The sequence below is a fragment of the Copadichromis virginalis genome, linkage group LG3, assembly GCF_057382275.1.
Source record: "Copadichromis virginalis isolate Kocher_CV1m ecotype Utaka linkage group LG3, C_Virginalis_male_GT1.1, whole genome shotgun sequence".
NCBI classification, from domain to species: Eukaryota; Metazoa; Chordata; class Actinopteri; order Cichliformes; family Cichlidae; genus Copadichromis; species Copadichromis virginalis.
The window spans coordinates 54,661,750-54,689,535 of NC_140620.1; the positions used below are offsets into that span (position 1 = coordinate 54,661,750).

General features: G+C 40.9%; 1 protein-coding gene across 6 annotated transcripts in view; it reads left to right on the top strand.

Moving 5' to 3' along the window:
- Positions 1-27,786, top strand: part of nrxn2b (neurexin 2b) — a 712,610-nt gene that overhangs the window by 645,023 nt on the left and 39,801 nt on the right. For all 6 annotated transcript variants that reach the window (XM_085451729.1, XM_085451735.1, XM_085451733.1 and 3 more), the window contains one exon: positions 20,953-21,124. In XM_085451729.1, coding sequence (XP_085307855.1) covers positions 20,953-21,124 — 172 coding nt within the window. The remainder of the gene's footprint in view (positions 1-20,952; positions 21,125-27,786) is intronic.

A 27,786-nucleotide genomic window follows, 5' to 3' on the forward strand; every position in this document is an offset into this window, starting at 1 on the left:
TGACCTCTTTCAATAAATAAAACCATTTACAGAGAAGCAGCTGATGTCTTTCATAATCAACATTAAAATTAAAGCAATGTATAGTCTTAAAAAACAAACTCAGACATTGTAAACCTGGAGGATAGATGCTGCTAATTTATTAAGTACGGGCTAATTCGTCAGAGCTGGTGATCGGGAAAAAGGTTTATATGACGTCAGCAGCTAAGTTCTTTGATAATTAAGCTGAATCCTTGTGCTCTCTTTGGAAAGAGATTCCAGTTTAGTATGAATCTCTGCTGCTGTGCTGCTACCAGCTGCTCTCTGCATCTGTCAGAAAGCGACGAGCACACAGGATGAAGGAGAGACAGGTAGCAGTAACTCATCTCTGTAACTCATTACTGTAACATTGCATTACTGTAAAGCTTCCCAGCAAGTGTTCCTCCTTCTAAAAACTTAGTTTGTTTGAACAGCTAGCACTCTCTTACTGTACAAAATAAACCCTGGATGTTTTGCACTTTGGAAAGATAAGGATTGGCACTTTGTCTTCCTCTACGTAGTAAGAGAACTTGTGGATGGGTGGGGCTTGGAGATGCAGAGGGAGAGTGGGTGCAGGCTGCAGGCAAGAGGTGTTGATTGGATCGATTTAGGTATTCAAAAATTAGATGAGACAAAGACACTGTTAGGCCCAAGACATTTTGAGTTATGAAGTGATTCTTTCAGTTGAAAAAAATCTGCTCACCACAGATTAATGTGAACATTTGAGCAGCTAATCGGTCTTTAAGGTGCTTTATATTATAAAGTAAAGACCCTTCATTCTTACTTTGACTGATAATTTGTCTCCAGAAATTATGTTGTGGTCAGAAGTTTTACATACACTCAGAATAGCCATGAATGTTGTGGTAATTTTGCTTTTAATTATTTTTATGAAATGCTATACAGGTTCAAATATATACATACACCCTCACTGATGTTTGATTAAATGTCCCTTGCACCTCGACCAGATGCTTTTGGTAGCCATCAACAAGCTTCTGACACAATTCTGCCTGGAAATCTGACCACTCTTTTTGCAAGAATTGGTACAGTTCAATTAAATTGGTTGGTTTCCTGGGATGGAGCTGCAAATTTCAGTCGAGCTTGAACGAGTCTATGGTGGAGCCGGAGTTTTAGCATCCTCTTCGGTCAATGTAAACGTCACTTCACTGTGTTCCAGCAGATTCCAGTTCATGCCAGGCTTGAGCCCTGGTGAATCTTAGGTTGTTCCTCTTTGTTCTCCTTCATATATCTTCACCGAGTTACTTGGATTTTCTCACTTCTGAGTATTTTTGTGCTGTTAAACAAATACTTTTTATGCTGGCACTAACAAGAAGTTATTAGAAACTTGGCTTGTATGCATGTGTTTGTATGTATATATTTGACCTGTGTGGATTAGAGAAAATTCAAAATGAATTTAAACTTGAGCATCAAATTCTTGTTTTCTAACATCTTTAAAGATATATGCTGTATAATCATAGATATTAATAAAAATACCAAAATTGCCATGACATTCATGCCCACAGTGAGTGTTTTAAACTTCTGACCACATACAGAACACGTGTAGTTGGTGGGCTTTAAAAGAAAGAGGGAAACAAATGCCAAACTGTAAGTGTTCAATATCACTGTCCTATCATTTTCTCACTCGTGATTCATCACGGTTGACGACCACTGCTGGCAGCACTCTGAACTGGCACGGCAGGGTTGCTATGGTGACACAGCAAGAGGGGGAAGAGCACCTGCAGTTGGCAAGACAGCAGCGTTTATCACCTGCTGGGGAAGCAGGGTCGCACCTGGCAAGCTGACCACCCACACGTGTACTAATATGCATTTATTCAGACGGAAATATCTTATAAAATCAGTCCAAGTCAAAGTTTCAGGAAGTCACTGCACCACCTCGTGCATGGGATCAGTAACCTTATCGAAACAGATTTTAAACATTTAACACCAAAGTTCCCATTTTAGCTGAGAAGCTTTTTTTTTTTATGAAATCATGAATATCTTAAGAGCTTTTTCGACATGTCTGAGTGGTGTTTTTCCGAGAAAAACGACTATTAATTTGCTTTGCTTTAATAGGAAACAGTGGGCATGGGGTTGAAAGTCACAACTCCAAAGACAACCAGAAACACAGAATATTGTCAGACCTCTAAATATCAGACAGAAGTGCTTAATGAACTGAAAGGTGACAGCAGGTCTGTGTGTGGGTGGGCTGTCTCGCCCTCTCACGCTGTCACCTTGTGTTCTGTGTCGTTTCGGTTAGAAGACGTACAACCTGACGCGCCCCGTTATAATTCTCAGGATGAGACAGAGCACGAAACTTTTTTTTCTTTCCCTCTTTTCTTTTCATTTAGTTCAAACTGAGGTCTTTGAAGACTGCGGTGCCACCTTGTAAACAAAAACCGCACGCTGCCGTCACTGCTGGAGACAGCCTCGTGCTTTATGAGCGCCTTTGTAACAGACGCTTGCAAAGAAACAGTTTTTTTTTCAAACCTTTGCATCCAGTCACAAACAACTTTGTTCCGCCGTGCGTAGCGCTGCCTTTAAAAAACAAAACAAGAATTGCAAATATTGCATTAATGATTTGAAAAGCGTCTATGCTCCACATCTGTGTGCTAATGTGGGCATCTAGAGTGCCCGTTATATTAATCCACAGCACGCACGCACTTGTCAGTGGAGTTGCATCAATCTGGTGTTCATTTTTCAGCCACATTACGTATGATTGTGACAGTATTCACCCCAATGAGACGCAGGCTAAAGGTTAGAAGAAAGCAATTTATACATTTAATTATTCATTATCCGTTGCAATTTGCTGCATGATAATATGTCAGTTGTTTCATTTTTAAAGTGTGCACTTCTCAGCTCGGAACCTTTAAGAGATCATTAGCAGCTGTTTAATATACAATGCACTCTTTGTTCACAGCAAACCTGCAGCTAACCACTAATGTTTCTCTCCAGGCATTTATAGGGAATTAATGAAGTGTGCACGGTCAGTTAACTTTGCTTTTGTTTTTTCTATGGCAAAATCTCACCAAAAGCTGTAATTACACCACCGCCATCGCTGAGGTAACTTTAAACTGTCCTAATTTGCGGTTTATCTTGTTACTTGGATAGATAATGGACTGTAGCACTCGCCAACTCTATCTCGCTATTCGAATGGCTCATTACATTTATCATATGCCTCTGTAGATTTTAACAAGCAATTTATTTTGATCTAGAAGCTAGAATATAAATGGTGTCATAGCATGCTGCAGCAGCGATTAATAATCATCATTTCAGTTTGCATGAAGTAATGTTCAGTAAAACGGTATCTCTTTAATGCCGTTGTCAAATTACCTTTTCCCTCTGAGCAGCATTTTAAGAATTAAATGACTTTATAAAGCAGCTGAGTTGTTGCATAGTTTATTTCCACCTCTATTTGCAAACCTAATATTCCTTATCAGATAAGAAATACGGCGCGCTAATAAGGTTTTCTCTGTTCTTTACACTTTGTCTGCTCATTCTGCTTGTTTTTACAGTGCTCGGTTTAACCCCCGTGGCTTTATTGATCTGTGCAGCAGAGTATACTGTTTAAGATCCACTGGGAAATGCACACAAACACAATTACCGAAACATTATAGGGTCATAAATCCATTCACTAATCATGGGTAACGCTGCGTTGTTGCATTGTTAATTATAAATCATTCATGTTTTGCCTAAGTGAGGAAACTTTCATAAATTCCAGCATGTGTGGACACTCAAAACCTTAAATTTATGGTATTTTTTTCCCATGTTATAGGCTTTTATAAATGTGTAAAAAATAAAATGAAAATTAATCCGTTACACTGCAGCAGCATCTAGTGAAAAAGGTGAGTATTTGGCATTAACGGAAATAAACTCCGCTTTAAATTTAGCTTGTGAAAGTTGGGTGTGCAGCCCAGTGTAAAGTTACCTCTGAGTGTGCCAGCTCTGCCTCACTGTATAACAGGGAGATACAGAGAGCGTCTCCATCGCATAACCAGGAATAAAGCTTGTTAATTATCCTCACAACAGCTTAAACCATGCTAGAGGCCAGCCATTGGTTTCAGAGCTGTAGCATCTTTCTCCTCTTCATCAGCCGTCTTTACTTAGCTTGCAGGTGCTACTTCAAAACATGAAGGAGCAACTGACAAACACTTATCCTTTACCCTGGCACAAAATAATCGGAAAATTTAAAGGCCACTCACTCTATCATCGTGCACGACACAACTATAGAATTGGAAACAGTCCACTAGACCGCAGCTGTGTGCCAAGGCACCGGACCGAGATGGAAACATTGCAGTTGCATGACTGATTTTCTTTCTGGTTTTTTTTTTTGTTTGTTTGTTTGTTTGTTTTTCACAACAAAAGGAATAGAGAAGCGCAGTATAGCATTTTTATGCTGTACTTATACTGTAGAGCAGTAACTGGCTCCGTGTGTGAAAGAGTGCCTAAATAACTGATTGACAGGCAGTAGCATAAATTACCTTGGCAGACAGCCCTGCACCTGTAATGTGCTGATGGACTAGTAAGGACAAAACGTTCTCCTCAGATCAACTGAACACAGTGAAATACATCAGAATGTTGTGTTTTGATATTATTGTTTAGATTTTTATATGTTCCTAAGAAACCCAGCTCGACTCGTGAAAAAAGCGATTTTTAGCTGTTAATGCAGAAAGCAAATAAAATATCTTTAGATGTTTACTGCTCAGTGGCAAAATAACATCTGGATCTCTCCATTATATGAATATGGCATATTTAACAGGAAGTGATGAGGTACTTGTAATAAAGTAACTGAATATATTACTTCAGTACTTTATGGCATTTCATGCTGATATAGATTTGTGTCATTTAATGTCAGATTATTAAAAAAAAATCTTAAATGTTACTGGAATGGTTTTTGTTTTTGTTATGGTTGATTTTTTTTAAATAGTTACAATTATACCTATGTAAATAAGTGGTTTCTGGAAGCACCACATTTTCATTGATTTTTTTTATTTACAGCATTATACTTTCTCTATTGCACATATTTATATGTGCAAGTGGTTAAACTGTATCTTACTAAAACCACTAAATGAAAAACAAAATGCAGATTTCATTGTCAAAGGAATTTGCATGTATTAATTTAGTGATGCAGAAAAAGAACAAACGTTGTTATCCCTGGTCGTAATCTGCACTGTCTCTTTTTTATGCTGCTGGAACTACACCTGCTGTAACACAGAACACATACTAAGAATACCTGTTCAATCAATAAAATTAATTTCACATTTATTCTCTAAGAAACTACACCAATGTCCATGTCTCCATGTTTAAATAGCTTTCGTTTAAAGTTTCAAAGTCCTAAACTGCAACTGCCACCGTAGAAATAAATAAAAATAATTACATTAAATTAGAATACTTTTTTACTACATTTTGTTTGGAATAGGAAGCACTCATAGGAATCCTTTTTGCACAGAAGAAGAATAATATGACCTGCAAAATGTCCATTTTTATTGAACATGTCCACAGTCTAAAGTTGTGGGTCCTAAGGTCTTCCAGCTTGCAATAATGCCACCAGCCATAGTTTCGTCCATACAGCATAACCCCTAATGTGGGCTACAGGTCAGGCTACAGATGTTGTACTTCCTACACTGTCACAGAATGTTGGTAATAGTGTTCAGTCTCAGTGTGACAGAGCTTTAATCGTGAACATTTACAAACTTTCGTCACCCACAAGGGAACATTGTGAGCTTCGTGGATGTCGGGTTTTGCTGCAGGCCTGTTGGTTTGGATTGCACAGGTGTACCTAAATAAGCACACACTGATGTAGAAAGACACACACCAGAAAGGGATTATCAGATTTATCCCCTCACCCAGTGATTTGCTTGAAAACAACATGTGTGCAGTGTGTGCAATGATTAATCAGCAGTCGGCTCTACAGCGGCAGTGCAAAGACAGGAAGGGAATGAAAGGACAACAAGGCAGACAGCCAGGGACAGAGAAGGCGATTGTGTTCACTTTATCCATGTTTGCTCAGTTTAGCACAGGGCAAATATTAGCCCGTGTACTCAGCAGCCATTCTTCTCTACTGGGCTTCAAGCTCACACTCTCCCCACAGAGGCTAAAAGGCAAAAGCATTAACTCTCCATTATAACTACACACTATTAAGCATTAGCAAGGTCTTAGTTAATACTTCATTTATAAAGCATCACTCCTCTTTAGCACGGCACTCATAAACATGAATAGAAATGGTTTAGTCTTGCTTAACATGTATAACATGTTTAATGAAAGCATTTCTATATTTTTAAATGAAGGAGAAACTATTATTAGACCGAGTACAAACAAGTGATTTAGTGCTACTATTCAGAAAGTCTAATTATTAACAATATGGAGTTGCACATTTATACATATGCTGATTAGGAAACGAGTAAGTTGTTTGTTCGGGTGTTACTAGAAGTCTTTTAAATGCTTATTTTTGTTACATTTTAAGATTAATTCGGGCAGTTACTTGTTGTCAGTTCAATATTTTGTGTGAGCACAGCGGATCCCTAACTGAAAGGTCAGCAGGACCTCGAGACTCAAATATGTCTCAGCTATCTTCACAACGGGAAAAAGAAACAGTCACAATGTGACAGAGAACATGCAGATATTTATTGCATGATTAACATAACTCGCTTAACATTTGCAGAATACTGAAATGTAAGCAGGACCAGAGTCTGAGTTTGTAAGAGGGTTTAAGAGAGAAAGAGAGACGCTGAGCAGCTGGAGCCACAGGTTACTTTGGTGATGCTCACAATTATTTGTAAAGCTCTGTGAAATATTCACTACTGTTTTGTGATAACCGTATTCATGTTTTATTATTCAGCTTCAATATATTTAAGTTAAAATACCCCATTTAACTCTAAATAACACCGTGAACCATTAACAGTGTTAAATGATGTAATATTAGGGTGATGTGATCATCATATATAAAGCATGAAAATTCTGTCATTAAACATGTTACATGTGAGCTTATTAAGCAAGATTATAGAATTATATGCCCTATGAATTAAGTATGAACTAATACCTTACTAATTTTTAACACTGTGTAATTATTATAAAGAATTACCGGCAAGGGGAGAACAGGTAGAGGGCGAATGATAAAGGAACAGTTGGGGAGTTATCCTGGTAACAGAGAGAAGCGTAAGTAAGAGAAATTAAATAGAGAGCTAATGATGGCGGAGAGTAATGAGAAGAAGCTAAAAAGAGGACAGCTGAGCATCCAGCCGTCTGTGGCCCGCACCAAAAGGTTTAAGTCAGGATAGATTATATAGTTTTTTAAACTGCTGCAGGTCTTTCAGTGAAAGCAAAGCTTGGCACTTATATTTCAGCTCCTATACTGTCTGCTTTTCTTTATCACACCAGGAAAAGTGCCCTGTTTAAGTCTATTCAAACCACAAGCTGCACAATATGCACCACTGCTGTTTTCAATTGAAGGAAGTTTGGAACCACAAGAGAGGGAAAGCAGCTGAAAGAAAATGGGCTGATGCTCTATTTTTTTTTCTTTCTCGCAGCTTTGTTGTGCAGTGCAAAGGAAAGAAAGTGATGGAGTGAGGAAGGGAAAATGAGGCTTGCTAGGACAGAAAGTAGAGAAAAGTGAAAACAATGAAGGCAGAAAACACTTTGCTCTTGATTTTGTCCGAAGGTCACAGTCATTCCCTTCAATTTCGGCCAGCTGCCTGCCTCGCTTTTCCTCAACAGATAGGAACACACACACACACACACACACACACACACACAAAACCCTCAAAATGAACATTAATACACGTCTCGCCCATAGCGATCCACAGCTCACACAGTCAAAGTGTGAAAACATCAAACGAGAGAGACAAAAAGAAGTAATCTCCCATTTCAGCTTTTTCTCGCAGTGTATACTCAGGCATGACAAATTGTATGTGCAAACTGTAGATGAAAGGAGACAGCAGTAGAGATGTTGTCTCCTCTGCTGTCTCAGTGTCTCAGCTATGTTGTTTCATTCAAACCTCCAGATATTTGCTCAAATATTTTCGCTCCCTGCAGGTTTTTACGTAGTTGCAGTCACAAACATTTTAGTGCTACAATTTATGAATGTAATGTAGCATACAGTCACATCACTCATCAAATGCATGCATGCTGAGGATGGAGTCTCACCAGGTCCACTGGGTATCTTGTAGTAAACTCAGAGTGGGACCCAATGGAGTCTAAAATTTAATGTAATATGTAATTAATATTCCACCTGGAGCTGATTAGGTGATATGTTGCACTCCTCAAATAGTTTTTTCTTTTTGTAGAAACCTTTAGGACATGTATTCTTTTCAAACACAACATCCTATATATACGTTTTCCCTGTGTTAGGACCACAGGTTTTAGGTCTAAACTCAAGAGCAGAAAAATGGAGCCACTGCAAGACTGTCAAAGAACACACTTCCTCTTATGTGCACCGACTGGCTCCAAAAGTTAGTCAGTCTCAGTGTTAGAGTACTTAACTTTAAATGGTAAATGGTCTGTATTTGTATAGCGCTTTACTAGTCCCTAAGGACCCCAAAGTGCTTTACACATCCAGTCATTCACCCATTCACACAAACATTCACACACTGGTGATGGCAAGCTACATTGTAGCCACAGCCACCCTGGGGCGCACTGACAGAGGCAATTTAAAATTGAAATTATTCTCTTTAGAACAAGTGAACAAAAAATAATATGACTGGGAAGGTTCTCAATCATCCAGGTCATGGTTGTCCAGTGAGCTTGGAAGGAAAATCGACTGGACTTCTTGAGCACCTTTCACTTCTTCGGTTCTAAGAGCAATTGGTGGAGAGTCCCAGACCCACTATTGATCATCTGCCTAATCACATGAGCCAAGGTGCGAAAACGAGTGTGGGTCACTATCAGCCACGATATCACTATCAGACCTTGTCCCACACTGTGTTGTGACTTTTTACTCTTTTGATCTCATTTTCAGCTCACCCATTTACATTCTATGAAGGCTTGAAATATGATCCAGGAGCAAGGGTAGCTTCTTAGGTCTCAGCTTACGGCATCTTTATTGTACTTGCAGTGTGTTCACCTAATTATGTCACCAGCTTTGAGATCAGCCACTTTTGCTGTTTAATAATTGATTTACTCACATTGATTTCAGGCAGGTTTTAAAGTGCAAATGCATTTTCTTGATTTATTTTTGGTCTATAATGTTTAACTTATTTCGAGGTGGACTGCTTGTCAGCATTTAAGGATTTTGAAAATAGTACTTTCATAAATATTTGATGGAATAAGTTTAAGATTTATACATTTTTTTAAATTAACAGCACAATTCTAATCATTATTTCATATCTTTGTACATTTTTGACCTCGTCAGAGCATCAAGTAAGAGAGATAATTAATACAGTCCCACAAAATGTACCCATACAATGTCAGAAAGGATTATTATAGTACAAAGCTACTAAACAAAAGACAGATTATGCACACTATTCAAGGACTCAGCTATCTCATTTCACAGTTTGCTGACTAGGTTTAGGCTCCCAGACAGGAATGAGCTCCAAACCCATTTTATTTGGAGTTGATGCACCTTTCTCTGTCAGACGCAAAGTACTCTCAGTGTCAGTTCTTTCTCTAAGATCATTCATGAGAGCGCATGGATCAATTGGATTCTACCAGACCCACGTTAGTAACTCCAGTCAACTCAGTAATGAGCCTCTGAGGAGTAAAAGAGCTTTTGATGAGGGCAGACAGATTAGAAAATTGAGGAAAAAAAGAAAAAGGAAGGTTAAAAGCTAAAGCGAGAGAAATGATAAATGGCGATACCGTAAGGTGAGGCAACAGTCATTGGTTCTTGTAGAAAGTTATATATAGAAAATAAGGTTTTATTGTTCTAATGGCTGAATTGCCACTATTTCACATCTGTATTGCAAGCTTTGGAGCTGGGATTACAAAGATACAATCAATAGAAATTTTATCATGATTTAATATAGAATTGAATATAGAATTCAGAAACACCTGCTTCTTTAGTTTGTCAAGTTTCTAATATCTTTACAAAGCCAAAAAAAGAAGTCATTTCAGCCATCACTTATTGCTTTGGTTTTTCCCATGAAAGGTGTTCAGTACAATGAGGTTTTGTGGCAGGGATTACTGCCGTATCTTAGAGTTAAATGAACTGATGAAGGACTGTAGGGAGCTGGTGAAAGCAAATTGAATACAAAAAAGAGACAAGAATGGAGCAATCAGTGTGGATAGGAAACTTTATTGGTCTTGAAAGACCCCCGCTTCCTGGTTCCAAATTAAGTCGTCTAAACTGAAACATATCTGTGTCTGGGCCTAGCAGTGCTTGTGGTAACAGTGATGAATCATGGGTATATGGACATTGATTTCTACTGTCAGAGTAACAGAGATTCTTTTCTGGCTTTGCCTCGGGGGATCCCCACCACCACATCATCGCCCTAGCTTCACTGCTGTCACTCCAAACGCTTCATTCTTTCCTTTTCTCCAGATTCCACTTCCATTTCTTTTCATTGTCTTTTTCTTACAATGATGTTCTTTGTCTTCCTATACCTTCTTCCTCTCTCTGCTTTATCTTCTCCATCCTCCATCCATCTCTGGTTAGTGACTGGAAAAGGCCCTTGACATTGCTGTTTCAGGTGTTCCGGTTTCACTTTGGCGTCTTGATAAATTTAATCTACCTTTACACATCTCTTGGCAGCTAGAGAGACTGAGTGGTAAATGATGACTCTATTTTAGCACTAAGGTGGCATATTACCTCTGCACCGTCTCTTTGATTTATTCATTTTTTATTTGATTAAGTCGTGAAAGACAGAACGGTCACTCGTAATGGATTGTTTAAGACGATCATTTTATTTACATGTGGTGATCGGACCTGCAAAAACCCAAAAAAGGGCAATGCTATAGTATAACAAAAAGTTCAGATGAGTTTGATGCCCTTAGGCAAGTGTACTCGTGGAGGAGGCTGATCCTGGTGCAGTCTGAAAATTACAAATTGCATCTGACTTGCTGAAGCTGCCGGAATCGATATTTAGATGCCAATTCGATCTAAGCTGAAAGGACTCAGTTATAGTGAGAAACCCAGTTTTGCACTTTTCTTCGTTGAGTGCCTCAGTAGCCTGTTGGACTACGGTTTAGATGTGCTTACTTTAAGCTGCCTCAAAACGTGATGTGGCAACCAGAGGCAGCAGGATTACAAGCAAACAAAACTGCTAGCAATGTGGAGCGGATTGTTTCTGTAATAAATTTTTTCATCATTGAGATGAGCTCAGATATATTGTTGACCTGGTTGTAAATAAATTAGTGTTACCCAATCAAATACATAGGCTGGTTCTTCTATAGTGGTGCTTGAGCATTCAAAGCACTTTATACAACAGGTTTCCATCCATCCATCTATTTGCTTCCGCTTATCTTTATATCTAACATCAGGTTTCAGTATCTTACCAAATGATGACATGCATATGCAGAACCCAACCACCAACCTTTGATTAGTAGATAAAGTGCTTCTGAACTACAATCACCCCTGAATCTGTCCCTCACAACAAAACAGAGCCTCCCCTTCTCTGGGGGTCAGTGGTTAAGGTGTTTGTTTTAAGTTGTCGCCCACCCTTAACTTTAGAAACACATCTGAAAATGCAATAAAATTTTAAAAAATGTGAAAAGCTGGTTTAAATTTGGTCATGTTCCCCTTTGCAATCACTCTCATGCAATTCTGGACAGCTTTGAAATACATGAGTTTTTTCATCACACATTTCAGATTCCCACCTGCCCCATTCGCTAGATTTGCCTCCCTGTGAGTCCTTCCTCTTCCCCAAAATGAAATTCAGGTTTAAGGGTCATGGTTTGGAAGGTAATTCCAGCCTGAATCACAGAGGCACAGGTGCAAGGGAATGGAATTAAACTCCCACTGAAGTGATCTGAAAATATTGAGAAAACAACCTTGAATCCCAAATTTACACCAGGTCGGCATCGTGGTTTTTTTGGGGCAGTACTCAGAAACTCTTGATTACAGATCCTATTTACAGTAATATCAGTAATATGGACTCACCTGATTGACATGGTGGGGGTTTTTGGTTTTCAAAAAAAATAGATATTAGTAGGAAAAGTAAAAACACAGATGCCAGTTGTAACAGAGCATGGGTACAGGGGGCGACCGTGGCTCAAGGGGTTGGGAAGCGTATCTGTAACCGGAAGGTCGCCCGTTCGATCCCTGGGCTCTCTCTGTCCTGGTCGTTGTGTCCTTGGGCAAGACACTTTACCCTACTGGTGTTGGCCAGAGGGGCCGATATGGCAGCCTCGCTTCTGTCAGTCTACCCCAGGGCAGCTGTGGCTACAACCGTAGCTTGCCTCCACCAGTGTGTGAATGCGAGAGTGAATGAATAGTGGCATTGTAAAGCGCTTTGGGTGCCGTGAAAAGCACTATATAAAATCCAATCCATTATTATTATTATTACAGTTACTTTTCAGATGTTTTGTATCGTTATTCACATCCCGATCACAAGGATAATGCAAAAAAAGTCCCCATGACAGTGTGCACGTGTATCCATGAGCTCTTGGCAGCTCTGTAAACAAGGCCGCAGTGTGTTGAGGTACCAAGCAATCTCACTCAAGGACATTCCCACGTTTGCATACAAGTGTGTGTGTGGTTTGAGGGTTTTTTTTAAGGCAGGTCAGCTGTCAGACCTAGGGATGGGTATCGTTTAGGTTTTATCCAATACCAGTACCAAACCGGTACTTTTGAAACAGTACCGGTGCTTAAAGACTGGAAAACACAAACTTTGTCCAAAAACCTCTCATGTTTAGCTGTTTTTTTGTAAAAAGATAACAATGTGTGCCTTTTCTGCAGCTCTAGGGCATATATGGTATCACTCTTGGCTGGAAGCAGTGCTTAAACAATGGAAAAAAAAACACAAACTTTGTCCAAAAACCTCTCATGTTTAGCTGTTTCCCACTTTTTCTTTGGTCATTTTAGCCTTTTTGGCCAGGTTGAAGGGAGTATCTGCCATCAAACAAGAAGACAGCCGCATGTAACTATGACGGTGTTTGCTAGTTCACCTTACATGCATTAATTTAATAACGTGGTTAGCATACTCAACGTAAATTACACACGAACAACATTAAGCTACTCACCCAGAGAAGAACGGCTGCTGCTGCATCATCATCCGTCATCATTTCTGCTACACTGGCAGGGCTAGGGGCCAGGACTCTCCTCTTCGGGTTCTTGGGGGATGTTGCTAACTCCGGGTCTGATAACAGGCACCACACCCGCAGTAGATGTGTACGGTGTGAGGTCTCGCAGCAAGCTATCAAATACGGTGCATTTCTCGGCTTTTAAAAAACCGCCAGGTGTTTCATCAGATTTGAGGTGTTACCTCCTTTGCACAGTATCACAGTATCACCTTAAAGCACTTGTTGCAGGCTGCTGAGTTTGCATCTTTTGCTGTGAAGTACAGCCAGACTTTTGACCGCTCCGCCTTGGGCATTTTTAACCTGCAGCTCTGTTCTAAAAGAGCGTACGTACCTGGGCCCGCCTACTATCCTTGGAAAGGTAAAATGATTGGCTAGAATCCAAAGTGTATGACATCTCAGGAAAATAAAGCACCGAAATGTGCGCTGCTTTTTGGTCTGGTTACTACCGTTTATGTCAGAACCGGTGCCATAATGACACCGGATACCGGTACCCATCCCTAGTCAGACCTCCAAGTATTATAGTTATTTTTATCGGCAGTTTATCGGCAGCTGAGAGGAAGAGGTTGGATAAACTCATCAGGAAGGCCAGCTCTGTTCTGGGATGCACCCTGGACCCAGTACAGGTGGTGGGAGACAGAAGGACTCTGGCCAAAATAACATCTCTGATGGACAGAGTCTCCCACCCCATGCACATAAATGTTGCTGAACTGCAGAGCTGCTTCAGTGACAGACTGCTGCATCCTAGATGCATGAAGGAGCGTTTCCGCAGGTCCTTCTTCCCTGCAGCTGTCAGACTGTACAATCTGAACTGCTTCCAACAAACATAGATGTTTACATCAATGCTGTAACTGCAATAAGTTAGTTAATTAACCAATTCGCGCTACAACCTGGTTTACCTCTTACCTGTAATTGTTTTTATTTAATTTAATAACTGTACAGTACTCTCTGTTTATAGTAACCGTTGTCCTTAATGTAAATATGTAAGAAAAATTGTGTATGTTTCTGTTCTGTGTCCTGTGTCCTGTTTGTTTGTATATTTGTCTTTTTGGCTGCTGTTACAACCAAATTTCCCCTTGTGGGTCAATTAAAGGATTATTCTATTCTATTCTATTGTGCTGAAGGATGCCATCCATCAACAGTCTCAGTGGTACGGTACATGAGCAGTCATATCAGTACTTACTATATGCGAGTCAGCGTTGGTTTTGCTGAGAGTGGCAACAATCAGGGTTATAGTGGACGGTATTTTGGTTGATTTGTGTTTCTCTCCTTCTTAGTATGTTCACTGTTTCTTCCCTCTGTAGTATTTTGGCTCAATGCTGGTATGTGTGTGTACTTGGGGACAAATAGGCAAGCCCAGTGTGAGTCATGCTCTGACAAGAGATTCAGACACATCAGTGTATACTCTCTCTCTCTCACTCACACACACACACACACACACACACACACACACACACACACACACACACACACACACACACACACACACACACACACACACACACACACACATATATGTATATATATACATGCACTCACATCACATCTGTCTAAGTCATTGATTTTTCAATGAGATCTGATTCACTGTTAGAGTGGCCACTCATCATTTGCAGTGCAAATGTGCTCTCATAGCCATGACCACTGCTGGAAATAACTAGGCAAAGAAAAGAGATCGAAGAGGATATGAAGTGCCTTTAAGATGAGGTGCTCAAGGTGACTGCAAGAGACCACGGCAAGCACATACAGATGTTAGCTGAGCAGAAACCGAGAGAAGGTGTGGCAACGGAAACCATGTCTTCTTTGCAAAAGCGACTGTTTTGCCACAGCCCTCCTCTTTTTCCTAAATAAACCAAATCAAAATGACACATGCAACTCCGTCTGGAACAGCACTATGTCATTTGAGGTGACTGATAAGAAGGGAAGACGTGAAATCTGCGCGCTACAGAGCAGTTTACTGATTCAAAATGGCTGCTGGCCCTCAACAATTCCCTCTTTCTGTCGCAGATACTCTGAAGACGTTCAGTGAACGGACAGTGGATGATTTAGCCGGCAAGAAGTCTACATGTTATGCAACCACGTATTTCTCCTTACGTAACGCTGCAGTTTCTAAGTGGAAGCTTAGCCCCACTATACTGTTCTCCTTGTAGCAGATGCCACAGCGGATCTGCGCTCGCAGGCATTATGCATACATGTTGACAAGCTGATTAGCCAGGAATCAGCGCAGGAATTAAACTCATGAGGAAGATGCAGCGATACCAAGTGATGGGGTATCAGATGGGGTATCTGTGGGATATTTTAGGGAAAAAAATCACCAGTATGAGTCGGTAACTGTAAACAGCATATGGAATTTTACATTAATGCACAGAATCTGCAAATACGTTAAAATGCTTAGCTCAAGCTGTATGAAATATTAGGCTTTCCTAGACCGCATGGATGTGTCAAATATTTGTGTACATACATATATAAGAATTGATTGCTTTTTCTGTGGGCGCCCAGTAAAAATCAATTTATCATTCTTTTTTTTATCCATGCTGCTCTGCTGGCTGATTCATAAGCTAATAAATACTGCAGTTCTGCACACTTTTAGTGGCATGTCAAGTTAGTCTCAAGCAGATACAGCCTATGATAGATCCAAATGAGAGAGAAGCTGATGAATCGTTTGCATTTCCAACAGCCAGAGGAGTATTAATATGAAATCTATCAAACCAGCAAATCCCTGAACTGGTCAGCCGTGTTTCAGAAACAATTTCTCCAGGCAAGTTGATACAGCAAAATGCAAAATACCTTGAGTGATTTAAACAACTGCAACTGTCTCTGCCCTAGTCTTGCTGAATCCACTTTCCAGCAGTTGCGTCTCTGTTGTTTCCTCTTTCTAACTTGCCTGTTTAGCATTTATGTATCAGATCTAAGGGGGAGATTCAGAAAGACTTTGAGGAAATGCAAATACGTCAAGTAGCAGATGTGTGTAAAGATGAAGCTGTAGGGTGTGTTAGAAAGGGAGAAGATTGAGCAGGCGAGGAGGAAATGAAACAACAAACCAAATCCTTCAAAAATGCTTTCTCATTCCCCCTTTGTCTATTTTTCCTTTTCTTAATTGAGTACCAGCATGTGAGCAAAAGAAAGAACCAGATTTTGACACCTTCAAAAGGAGCTTTGATCTCAAAGCACCTTGAGGCCCCAGAGGATCATCAAGGTTCCCACTGTCCTTTTATCACACAGTGTTTCTCTCTGCCCCTTGCTCCTCCTCCTCTCGCTCTTCCTTTTCTGCTTGGCGTGATCAGCGAGAGCTCGCTGAGGCAGCCCGATAACCCTGATACACACATACAGACTGCAGTCTCTGCCTCATTCTCATTCCACTCCCGACAGCAGCGTTTACCTCGACGTGCTCTCGCACGCCGCAAGGTCATGTTGAAATATTTCAGACGGAAATGCACTCCGTACTGCTCTTTCTCTGGCTGCCGTGCAGAATTCCAAAGTCAATTTTCTTTTGTCTTTGAGAACAAGGAAGGAGAGACTCTAATGAGAAGATTACAGAAACTTTCTTTTTTCTCGAGTTTTTTTTTTGGTAGCTAAACTCGATTTACTGTGTGGGAAACTGATGAGCAGTTTGTGCAGTGGTAAACAAATCAGATATTTGGCAAGAACAGCAACTTTGTACTTAAAGTAATATAATATTTAAGAGGAAATCTTTGATTTTTCTCTTGTCCCCAGATGAAACCTTTCTCTGTAAAACTCAGAGCCTCAGAACCAAAACCGATTTTGGTTAAAGTTGAAACTTAATTCTGTCTGTAGGTATTTCGTCCAACCCCCTCCACTATTGTAGATCTTTGAATATTTAATTGAATCTCAGTAACTCAGATCCTGGCTTCTTCAGGCAGATCAGATGTAATTGAAAATACATCTGATCATAAAGTAGAGCTCCTGCCCCCCAGTCTACCGCGGACCTGCTCCCTTTGCTACCGATTTACCCGTAGAAAGAAAAGTAAGATGAGCTACCCTCTAGATAAAAGTGGAAAACGTAGCATTCTTGCTCCTGACATTAGCTGACAGCTACAGCAGATTAAGGGCTGCTAAGCAGTCATTGAGAAGCTGTGGTGTTTAAAGAGCAGCCAGGGTTTATTGTAAGTTACCTACTAGTCCCTTCATTTCAATGTTGCAGGCTTGACTGCTCCCAGTCATTCAAAGAGTTTTTCTTTTCCTTCTGTTTCCAGAGATATGTTCGCTTAAGGGAAACGGCCATTAAAATGTCATTACTGCTACACTAAAATCATTTTTAAAAAAGCACTGGTTTCCAGCGGCTTCCCACCGTAATGGGCTCGATACATTCCCTCAGCACCGGGAAGAACTCTAATGTTGCGGAACACAAATGCTAATCTCTCTGTAAATATCACTCAAATTCACTCCCTTCTGCTTTTCAGTTGTAATAGCATGGATTCATTCTGCTTCACCCTGGAAAATTGAATTAATTCTCCAAGCAAGGTGTTATGATTATTCTAAGCTTCCTAGTGCGTGGGCTGTAATGGAGATGATCCTGGCATTTCCGCTCGATCCAAAAGCATTTCACTCACCCTCTCCATTTTGTTTTTCCCCGTTGCAATATCTAAAGGGTATCAATACTGAAAGCTTTGATTAAATCGTTATTCTTGTGCACCTCATAATTACTCTAAGACTGTATTCATGCTGGTGTCGTCAAATCTGCAGCATAGTGGATTTTGGCATTCACAACGATAGCAGGCAGAAAGACTGTGAGGGTCGGTCTATAACATGAAGCCGCTGATTAAGTGGCTGAGAAGCTGGAAGCACTTTGCCATTCGAGACATCCAACGAGCCTCCTTGCAGAATGAGTCCATCTACAGAGTAGTCCATCAATTTCATACAGATCTAGCTTCATTAGGAGCATCACGTAGGACAGCTGAGCTCTGCTTCCTGTTGTGTTCCACACTGATTCCTTTTGCTTATTCTGGCTGTTCAACTGTGTCTTATGTTCTGCTGATCCCCGCAAAGCATTAATCACAACCAACATGTTGCGCCACCATTTGATCATGCTCAATTAATACCCTAATCATCGGTGCATGGCCGTAACGTGGCCTTGGCTAAAAACTATAACAACTTTACACAGCAGCAAAGAGCAGTTAAGATGCACATAAATGTGGCTGATTATACTGATCATTAACTTACTGTACAACCTTTGCACTTATTTACTCAATTAACTGGCTATTTTGAGATCTGTTAACATTAGGGGTGTCTTATTTTCTTTTTTAAAATACTTAATCAGCCATGAATAATGGAAAACTGCTGCAAGCAAAAGCCACAGGTTCACCCCTGAATATCTTGGCATATGGAAAGTGGCAAAATAAATGCACATACCTAATGAGGTAACGGAATCAATGAAGTTGTAGCTGCAGTGAGGAGATAGCAGTGTGCAAATGTGACCCCACCGGCAAATGAGCTTGACCTGCTGTGACAGTCAGGAAGTGTTGCTGTCTGTAGGTTGGGCAACAGCTACCAGAGCAGGGTCTTACAGCTGGGCAAAAGTGCAACAGAGGTTTTGCAGTCAGACAGACAACTTGTATGCAGTGGTGCTGTCTGATATGCCCTCTGTTTCTCCCTTTCTCTCTCTCACCCTTGTTCTATGGCTCTCTGGCAGACTGTAACTCTGTAAATGACTTTGACCTTTCCTGGGACTGAGGACAGGAACCACAGAGGGAGAGGAGAGAGATGGCGGGAGAAGAGAGTGGAGTAGGCGGCTGACTGTAATAAACTCGAAGCAGTGGGCGGCTGTCAACACTAATAGATGGGAGAGGGGAGGGGGGGTCACCCGGTTGATGAATACTAAAGGTGCCTGAGTCCTCAGCAAGTACTCTGTTCCCTTACCAGGCTTGTATGTGTGGGATCTGACGCTCTGAGTGTCATCAGACTACAGGCAGTCGGGGCTTTTTGTGTTGACTGAAGAAAAATATCTTTTGATTTTTGCCAAAGGACAACAAAGGAACAACAGTATTAGCCTATTAGCATGGATTGTTACACGGCTGGATGACTGCAGTTTAACTGTGCAGGGTAACTGCTGCTTAGTTGACAACTCAATTGCTTCAGTCAGTGTAATTCATTCTCAAACACAAAAGACATGATTTTATTTTTCTCATTATGCATTGCCAGTTGGAATCTAGCTACGCTCAACGGGGTATCTTTGGGTAACATAAGTAACAAAGACAACAGTGTTGTAAATAACAATTATCTTGAACACCAGAAAGAATAAAACGACGGAAAGCACTGGTCAAATTACAATATTAGTTGTTGGTTCATGATGGTGGATAAACAGTTGATACTATTGGGAACACTGATGTTTTTGCAGTGAGCTGAGTAGCTGTTGAGATATTTTTTCCAGGGAATCTATAAATCATCTCTAAAGACAGCTTAAATGGCACAAACTTAAACCTAAGTGACCACTTTAATAGCATTTTTATAAAAAAGGTAAATAGACCGGTTCTTATAGATCGCTTTTTTCTACCGTATTTTTCGGACTATAAGGCGCACCGGATTATAAGGCACATTAAGCGAAACAAAATAAAGTGAAACTTTATTCAACTCTATCACAATAACTCTCAACATCGTTAAGTTTTAACACATAAAATACAGAACAGTACACTCACTTTTTCAGTTCATTCCTCTTCCACAAGTCCATCAAATTGTGATGTTGGATTATCTCACAGCTGCTTTATTCGAAGTGAAATCCACTTCGTAAGCATGTCTCTTAACAGGTGCCGTTTTGGGGTCCTTGTACACACAGTACGCATTTCTCCGCAAGGCTCCAGACTACGGTAGCCGTAACAATCCAGCTTTGTAGCTTACCAAAGTCATACTAAAACATTTTGACTGATTTTTGACGGCCGTGTACCACATAAAATCGGTTCGAGGTCAGTAAGCACAACCAGAATTAATACATAAAGCACACCGGATTATAAAGTACACTGTCAATTTTTGAGAAAATTTAAGGGTTTTAAATACGCCTTATAGTCCAAAAAATACAGTATTCTACCTGAGTGCTCAAAGCACTTTATAAACTGTGGGTTTTTTTCAGTCATTTAGATAAAGCACTTCTCTCTTTGTCTAAGTCAGGGTTGTCGGACTCCAGGCCTCAAGGGCCGGTGTCCTGCAGGTTTTAGATCTCACCCTGGGTCAACACACCTGGATCAAATGATTAGTTCATTACCAGGCCTCTGGAGAACTTCAAGACATGTTGAGGAGGTCATTTAGCCATTTAAATGAGCTGTGTTGGATCAAGGACACATCTAAAACCTGCAGGACACCGGCCTTCGAGGCCTGGAGTTGGACGGTCTAAGTCCTTTCTATTTAACATCCACACATCGGGAGCTACTTAGTGTTTAGTATCTTGCCGAAGGATGGTTTGGCATACAGACTGGAACAGGCAGGATTGAACCATCAACCTTATGATTAGGAGATGGCCGGCTCTACTTCCTGAGCCACAGCTACCCTATCTAAAGCTGAATATTTAAAACATTTAGATCCTTTAATCGTGGCTCTCAATTCACCAAATCCATGAATACATGAATTGTACCAGATTCTGTTTGAAACCAGATGTTGGGATGGGGCAGTGGACAATGAGGGCTTAATCTTAGAAGAGACCGCGGTCAGGCTTTTCCACTAACCCGAACCCTTCATGTTATATTTTATGGGTATATGTTTGAACTTAACATATTAGTGCATGCTGGTGCATTTTTGTTGACCGTGTATTGCATCAACCTCTGTTTACAGGAACGGGGAAAGGTCGGCGTGATCTTCAACGTGGGAACAGACGATATAACCATCGAGGAGAGCGCGGTGATGGTGAGCGACGGCAAATACCACGTGGTGCGATTCACACGCAGTGGTGGAAACGCCACGCTACAGGTGGACAACCAGCCCGTCATTGAACGTTTCCCCTCAGGTAGGAACAGTGGGCTTGATCTAGGGACTGAGGGAGGGAGGCAGTATTGGATTAGATCCTTCACAGGTCTGAGTTTTCCGATAAGCCGGGCAACAAAGTGGAGAGAGAAAGAAGGAGCTTTGCAAATGAAATATTCATTATTTTAGCCCCCCCCAACCTATGTGCAACTAAAAGTGATCTTTTTCTCTCTTAAAGACACACATTCTGTTTTATTTATCACAACATTCATATTTAGAGGCTGCTTGCATTATTCCTGGTGATTAAGTCCAGTTCTGGTCTAAAAGGCAGGAAGAGCAAAGCAGCCTTCCCGAGGCAAGCCGTCCTCATCTAAGTGCAACCGGCTCTCTGTGGTTAGTCTGCCATTATAGCTCCTGGCACTGTGAAGCCAGCACTGAATGGAGGCCAGCCGAACGTGAGTATGCCAGCCACGTATGGTTGGTGAGCAAGGTCTTTAGGCAGGATAAACAGGGAGGAAACCTCAAGCTGGGAAAGCGTGGAGGTGTTTTTAACTCAAGCCTTCGCTTCAAGATAAACACGGGTGCAACATCATTTAAACGAGGGCAAACTCCCGATGAGTCACGGCTGGGAGTGTGTTAATTCCCCCACTCTTTGTTTAACCATAATCATAGTATTCTATTTCAGTCTGAAATATGAAGTTATTTTTGGTTATGCTGAAGCTCCCCACGTAATTTCTCTCTCCACTGTGTTTCCCTTTTGTTCATGGTTGTTCAAAGGAAGACATTTTGTGTTCCCACAACGACTACGCAACACCACGCAGGACTGTCTCATGTTACAAACGAATAAGCAGTGTTTTTTATTCCGCACCGATGCTGTCCAATGTGCAAACCTCCACCCGAAGTCGATGCATTCTCTTCCCGTTGTCTAAAAGCACTGTCTATGTATCATCATTGTTTCAAACTGCAGGGAGAGCGCCGCTAATGTGGTCATGATATTTACTCTTGTTGACATATAGAGCAGTGGGACTGTGACATTCTCTGTCACAGCAGTGATCCCATATTTCGAAGCTTTGTTTTGGCATTGAGAGAAGCATATTCTCTTGCTCATCCATCAACACAGCAAGGCCAGACTGAGGGGAATGCATCACAGCCAGAAAAGGAAGTGCCGTGTGACAGTTCACTCTTTTCAGTTGTTATTATGATGGAAATGCAGCCCTTTTCACAACAGCGCACGCTCCAAAAAGGAGCCTTCATCTAACAATAGCGCAAACCGCTCGGAAAATAACAGCTGAGCAGCCTGTTAACATTGGCAAGTGAGTGTCATCATCCGAATCTATGTTTCGTTTCATCAAGAAACATTAATGCACATCCCATATCGTATTCTTTTTATTCCTCTTCCCTTCCGCCCTCCTCGCCGCGGTTGTTGTCCTCATCAAACATTTCTTTCCTTTTCCTGTGCTTATCAACAATTGAAGAGTGTGATTTTGTTTTTGTTTGTTAGTTTATTTGATGAGTTTTGTGCTCGGGCTGGAACTTTTAGGAGGTCACGAAGATGAGTGGGGTTGTGTGGGTGGTAGCAGGGGGGCTAAATGGCTGTAGAATAGGTTTGTTTCATTTATGTGAGCTGATTACACTCTAACTTTTTTTGGGTGCCAGCTTGCAGATTGCACCCATACCCACTTTGAAGGTTGTGCTCATCATCATATTGCTTGGGGAGTGGGTGGGGCTTGTTTTAGGGACATAGACATGTTACACATTAGGAAAGCAAAACGTAGGATGAGGCTTAGGTGCAGATGGGTGGAGGAGTATGTAGAGAGAGAGAGAGATGGGATTGCAACTTCCTAACTGACACATGAGGTGCATAAAGGGAGAGAGAAAGTGATGTTATATTTTTGTAGAGAAAGAAAAAGGAGGTCCCCTGTTGAAACAAGTTCCCATGACCCAGATTGGAGATTTAGACATCTTCTGATTCTCTAAATAGGACAAAATAGTTTGCGCTCACGGTTTGGGACTGTATTCAAACCTACTTCATTTTCTTGATGCTTACATTATGCAGTGTCATTGCTATGCTGTCCCAGCAGAAAACTTATGTCATCTTATGCTGTCGTTGTAAACCAGATTTCAAGAAAAATAGAACAAGTTGTCATGAAAAATGCCTGCAATGGTGCGTCTGTTGGATGGTACAGGTACCATATTTGTCTGGTCCCTCTAACAAAACAAGGAAGTGCACTTTCCTGTGAAATCCCCTTCCCCAGAGGGACTGTTGTGACCCACATCAAGCAGTCTCCTTGGTATACTTTTGCAGTTCTGAACCGTATCTGACATTCTGTGCATATTGAGAGTTACATGTGGGATACCTGGGGTCTCTGGTAAAAGCTCCCAGAGGATGAGGCCACAAGGAAGGTGGAAGTAAAACAGAGAATGTAGAGCCGTCATTCCTCGTGAAAAAGGTGGCAGATTTTCTCTCTGTATCTTATTCTGACAAAAAACACGTTTGTGTGCACTATAAGTGGCCTCAGCCCAAAATATCTGGAGATTACTGAAGATTTTGCATCGCTTTACTCACAAAGCCTTTATTAAAACCCGGGCTGGCCAGCAGCAAGCTTTTAAACAGAAGGCCATTTCGAGGTGATGATTTGGAGAGACAAGATGTTGACAGCGAATGTGGTCGTCACAGGTCAGGCACATTCAGCGGCTAAGCAACACGTCTCCTGACGTCCCACGAAGTGATGTTAGTAGTCCTCGGGGAGTCTGTGTGTCTGTGGGTGTTGTGGTCCATGTCTTATTCTACGTGTGACAGTGCATGCATCTGTCTGGGTGCATCACATAGTACAGCATGTTTGTGTGTGTCTGTGTGCATGTGCACATTGTATTTGATGGACAGAGAGCAGACAAAAAGTGTCAGAGGAACGCTCGGCCAACTAATCCAGCATGTCAGGTGTCCCCGGTGGCTCCTGCAGCAACAGTTATTGGCCCGCCCCACCTCCCATTTTCCCAAAATGGCATAGTGGCTCAATAAAAACCTCCCCGTGTCACACTGAGCACCTCAACCTTGCCTCAGAAAAACAGGCAGATGTTAGCACCGGTGCCATACGGGCTGTAATTGTACCATTTCACACTCTAGTCCCTTTATTTACTGGTCATCTGCTGTGAGAAAGGAAGTGGTCTCATGTGGTTAATAATTTTTTATCTTAAAAGGTTTGTTTGTGATTTTATGGCATTGCCCTTTAGGAATATTCATTTCTGAGTGACCAAAGTATTATTTTCTGGTTTGAGGCAATACAGAAAAATAAAGACTTAAGAATGACTGTTGCTCTGCATCAGTGTTTGTTAGCTTATGTATCATACAGTGTTTTTACAGAGCTTCACTGAACATTAATTAAAGCTAAACTGCAGCTTTTAAAAGAAGAAACACATTGTTTCTCTGGCCAATGCAAAGTTACATTTATATATAGGCTTACATGGTCTGATAATTAGGCATGCAGATGCTAGCAGACTTATAAATTACAGCATGACTAATGATAAAGAGTCATGTTTGCTCACTTCTTCATAGCTTTTCTTTATTTTTGTACTGGCATGCCATATTCCTCAAGTATATGTAACTTTGTTAAATGCTGAAACTTCCTTGGTCTAGGAACTGAGTAATGTCCATTATGTCCATAGAGCAGAGTTTTCTGATGTGAACAATGGTGCTTTTATCTTTTTTCTGAGAGGATGAATGACACATATAATGTTTTTCTCTAAAGTTACAGAAAGTTGTCTTACTGAAGTGATCTGAAGGCAATTTATAATGTATATGATGGCACAAAATGGTAATTGAAACTTTTTTTGTCATTTGCTGTTGTTAGTTTTTATGGCTGCGGTGATTTTATTTCAGAATGAACTTGTTAATTATGCAGTGGGGACAGGACTGCCACACTTTTTACCATTGATTTTCTGTTAAAGCTCGTGTCTCTGGAGTCTTGCATAGTGTATATCATCCATCTATCCATTAATTTTCTCCTGTATATCCAATTCAGGCTTGTAGTTCTGCCTGGAGGTACACCACAAACAGCTCACCAATCCACTGTAGGGCTAGCACAGAGACACAGGCAGCCATTTATAACTACAGCCTATTTAGAATGTCAGGAGAATATGCACTTTTGCTCATTGGTGATTCAGAAGTCTTCAGTTTTTGTGGTAGTTTAATTTTATAGTGAGAGACCAAATATCAACCAAAGCCCTGGAAAAAAACTGACTTGCCTTGTCGATATATTTAGGGTCATTGTCATGCTGGAAGACCCATCCACGACCCATCTCTCATCTTCTCATCCAAGATTTTATGCAATATTGGCCCTTTGACCCCCTCAAACACAAGTAGGTCCCAGACAGGCCACCAATCCACTGTTGGGCTAGCACAGAGAGATAGACAGTCATTCATAACTGTGGCCTGTTTGACTGTGGGGATGATGTTCTTTGGGTAGATCAGGTTAATGCCAACTAGCTTTATTTTGGCTTCATTTGACCACAACACTTCATCCCAAGCCTTCTTTGAATTATTTAGATGTTCTCTAGCAAACTTGAGATGGGGCTGTATGTGTACCTTCCTAAGCAGGAGGACCTTGCAGGCAGTGCAACGTTTCAGTGCATTGTCGTGTAGTGTGGTACAAGCGGTCTTCTTGGTGACTGTGGTCCCAACTGCCTTCAGATCTTTTGTAATGCAATATTTATTTGCTTTTAGGACAAAGGGAAACTGTCTTATACAGCACACCACAAACATACAATATATTGGGTTTCCCAAGAACATTACCCCAAACCCAAACCCTAAGTCCCTTTTCTCCCCCTCTCCACCCCCATCCTCCCTACCAACACACATTTGCAGCATAACCATGACATTCCAATGACACAACAGGTTAACATAATGAACAAGGAGAAAGGTACAATAGATCAGTGATTTAAAACAAAAAGAGAATAACATGCATTAACTCCCTATTGCACATTTCTGAGCAACCTTTTGGTCTCTCTAATTCCCTTTAGCCAGTTTTGGACTGTTGAGGGGTTTGCATGGTTGACCCTAGCTGAGGATAGTTCTAAGTACAAGATATCTAAGAAGGCATGTAACCAGTGTTTCACCGAGAGATCATGTGGTGGTAGCCACCTCTGAACCACTAGTTTTTTGGCCCCAGTTATGCCTGCCAGCCACAATTTGCGTGCTTTCATTGTCATTGGAAGCCTAGAGTCATCAAGCAGAAGATGTAGCAGTGGGTCAACAGGAAGACTGATATTTGTCAGTGATGTCAATAACTTTATTACCTTGTCCCAGAAGAAGAACACATCAGGACAGTCATGCATTAAGAGAATGCATTAAACCTTAATGCATTCTCTTTGGGATAGTAGCAGTAAGAATTAGAGGTTATTTTCATCTGGAATCTCTTCTGACCTTCAGATCTTTAACAAGCTCCTTCCATGTAGTTTTGGGCTATTCAACACTTTTTTCATGATCATCCTCAATTCATGAGGCAAGATCTTGCAAATGGAGGGTGATAATGATCATTTTAGATTTCATCTATTTTCAAATAATTGGAAATAATTGGAATTGGAAGAAAATTGCATGAGCTCCTTACTGGTGGTCTTTTAACCTTGTGCAAGTCTACAGTTATGTCCCTAGCATCTTTTGAGCGCTCTTTTGGTCTTGCCCGTGGCAGCCTGATGGTGGAGAGGTTGGAATGGAAGAAACTCATTTTGTGAACAGGTGTGCTTTATACACAGGAGTAAGATCAGGAGTATCTGTAATGGATTGATTGATTCTCCTGGGTTGTAGAGGATCAAGTGTGTATTTCTTTCAATGAAATTCAAATCATTTTTATATAAGTTTTTATATATCATTTACTTCTGGTTGATAGTCTCCAGTAAAATGAAACTCTCATTAGAGAGTCTTCATTTCTTTGTAATTGAGCAAAATCACAAGTTCAGCAGGAGATTAAATATTTTCTTTGCTTCACTGGAGTAAGGAGGATGTACTGGTCCTCCTGCCTTACACTCTTCTCTGCTGAGCCTTCTCTTGTCGCACACCAGCTCACATTCCTTGTCACATTTGATTTCCACACTGTAAAAGGTGTTCACAATATTATCCCCACGTAAGACCTCACCCAGGTTCCTCTGTCTTGCAAATGATGAGTTCTCATTTGCAGAAAGGCAGGCATAAGGAACCTGGTTATGGGCGCAGCTCTAGAAACACAGAACAGGACTACAGGCAGCAGGGACAGTCCAACATTTTGAATGCATCATGGGTGTATATCATTTTCATCAAAAAGCAGATTTAATTCTAAATTGTAGTTTAGATTTTAAAATCCTGCTCATAGATCAAATTCCACAAATGTCTTTTTTTTTACTCTTTTCTTGAGTTATTCTCTTCCTGTTCTTTACTTTCTTGCCAATCAAGCTGCTGAAACACCCCAAGGAGAGGTCAGATTTAGTGAGCGGAGGCCGCTATAGCAGTAATCCCTCTCTTACAAGGAGCCAGTTGCCCTTTCAACCACTGAAACAAATTTTCCATCTTAGCTGTTTCTAAGCTGTGAAGGGAGACGTGTTGTTGTTTATATAGAGATATAGTATAGTTTTTGTAGTAAATTGTAATACGTGAATCTGTCTGATTTGTGTCATACTACTCCATCACATTAACTCTTTCTGTGAATCTAGGTGTCTGTCTGCCCAGTGACAGCTGGG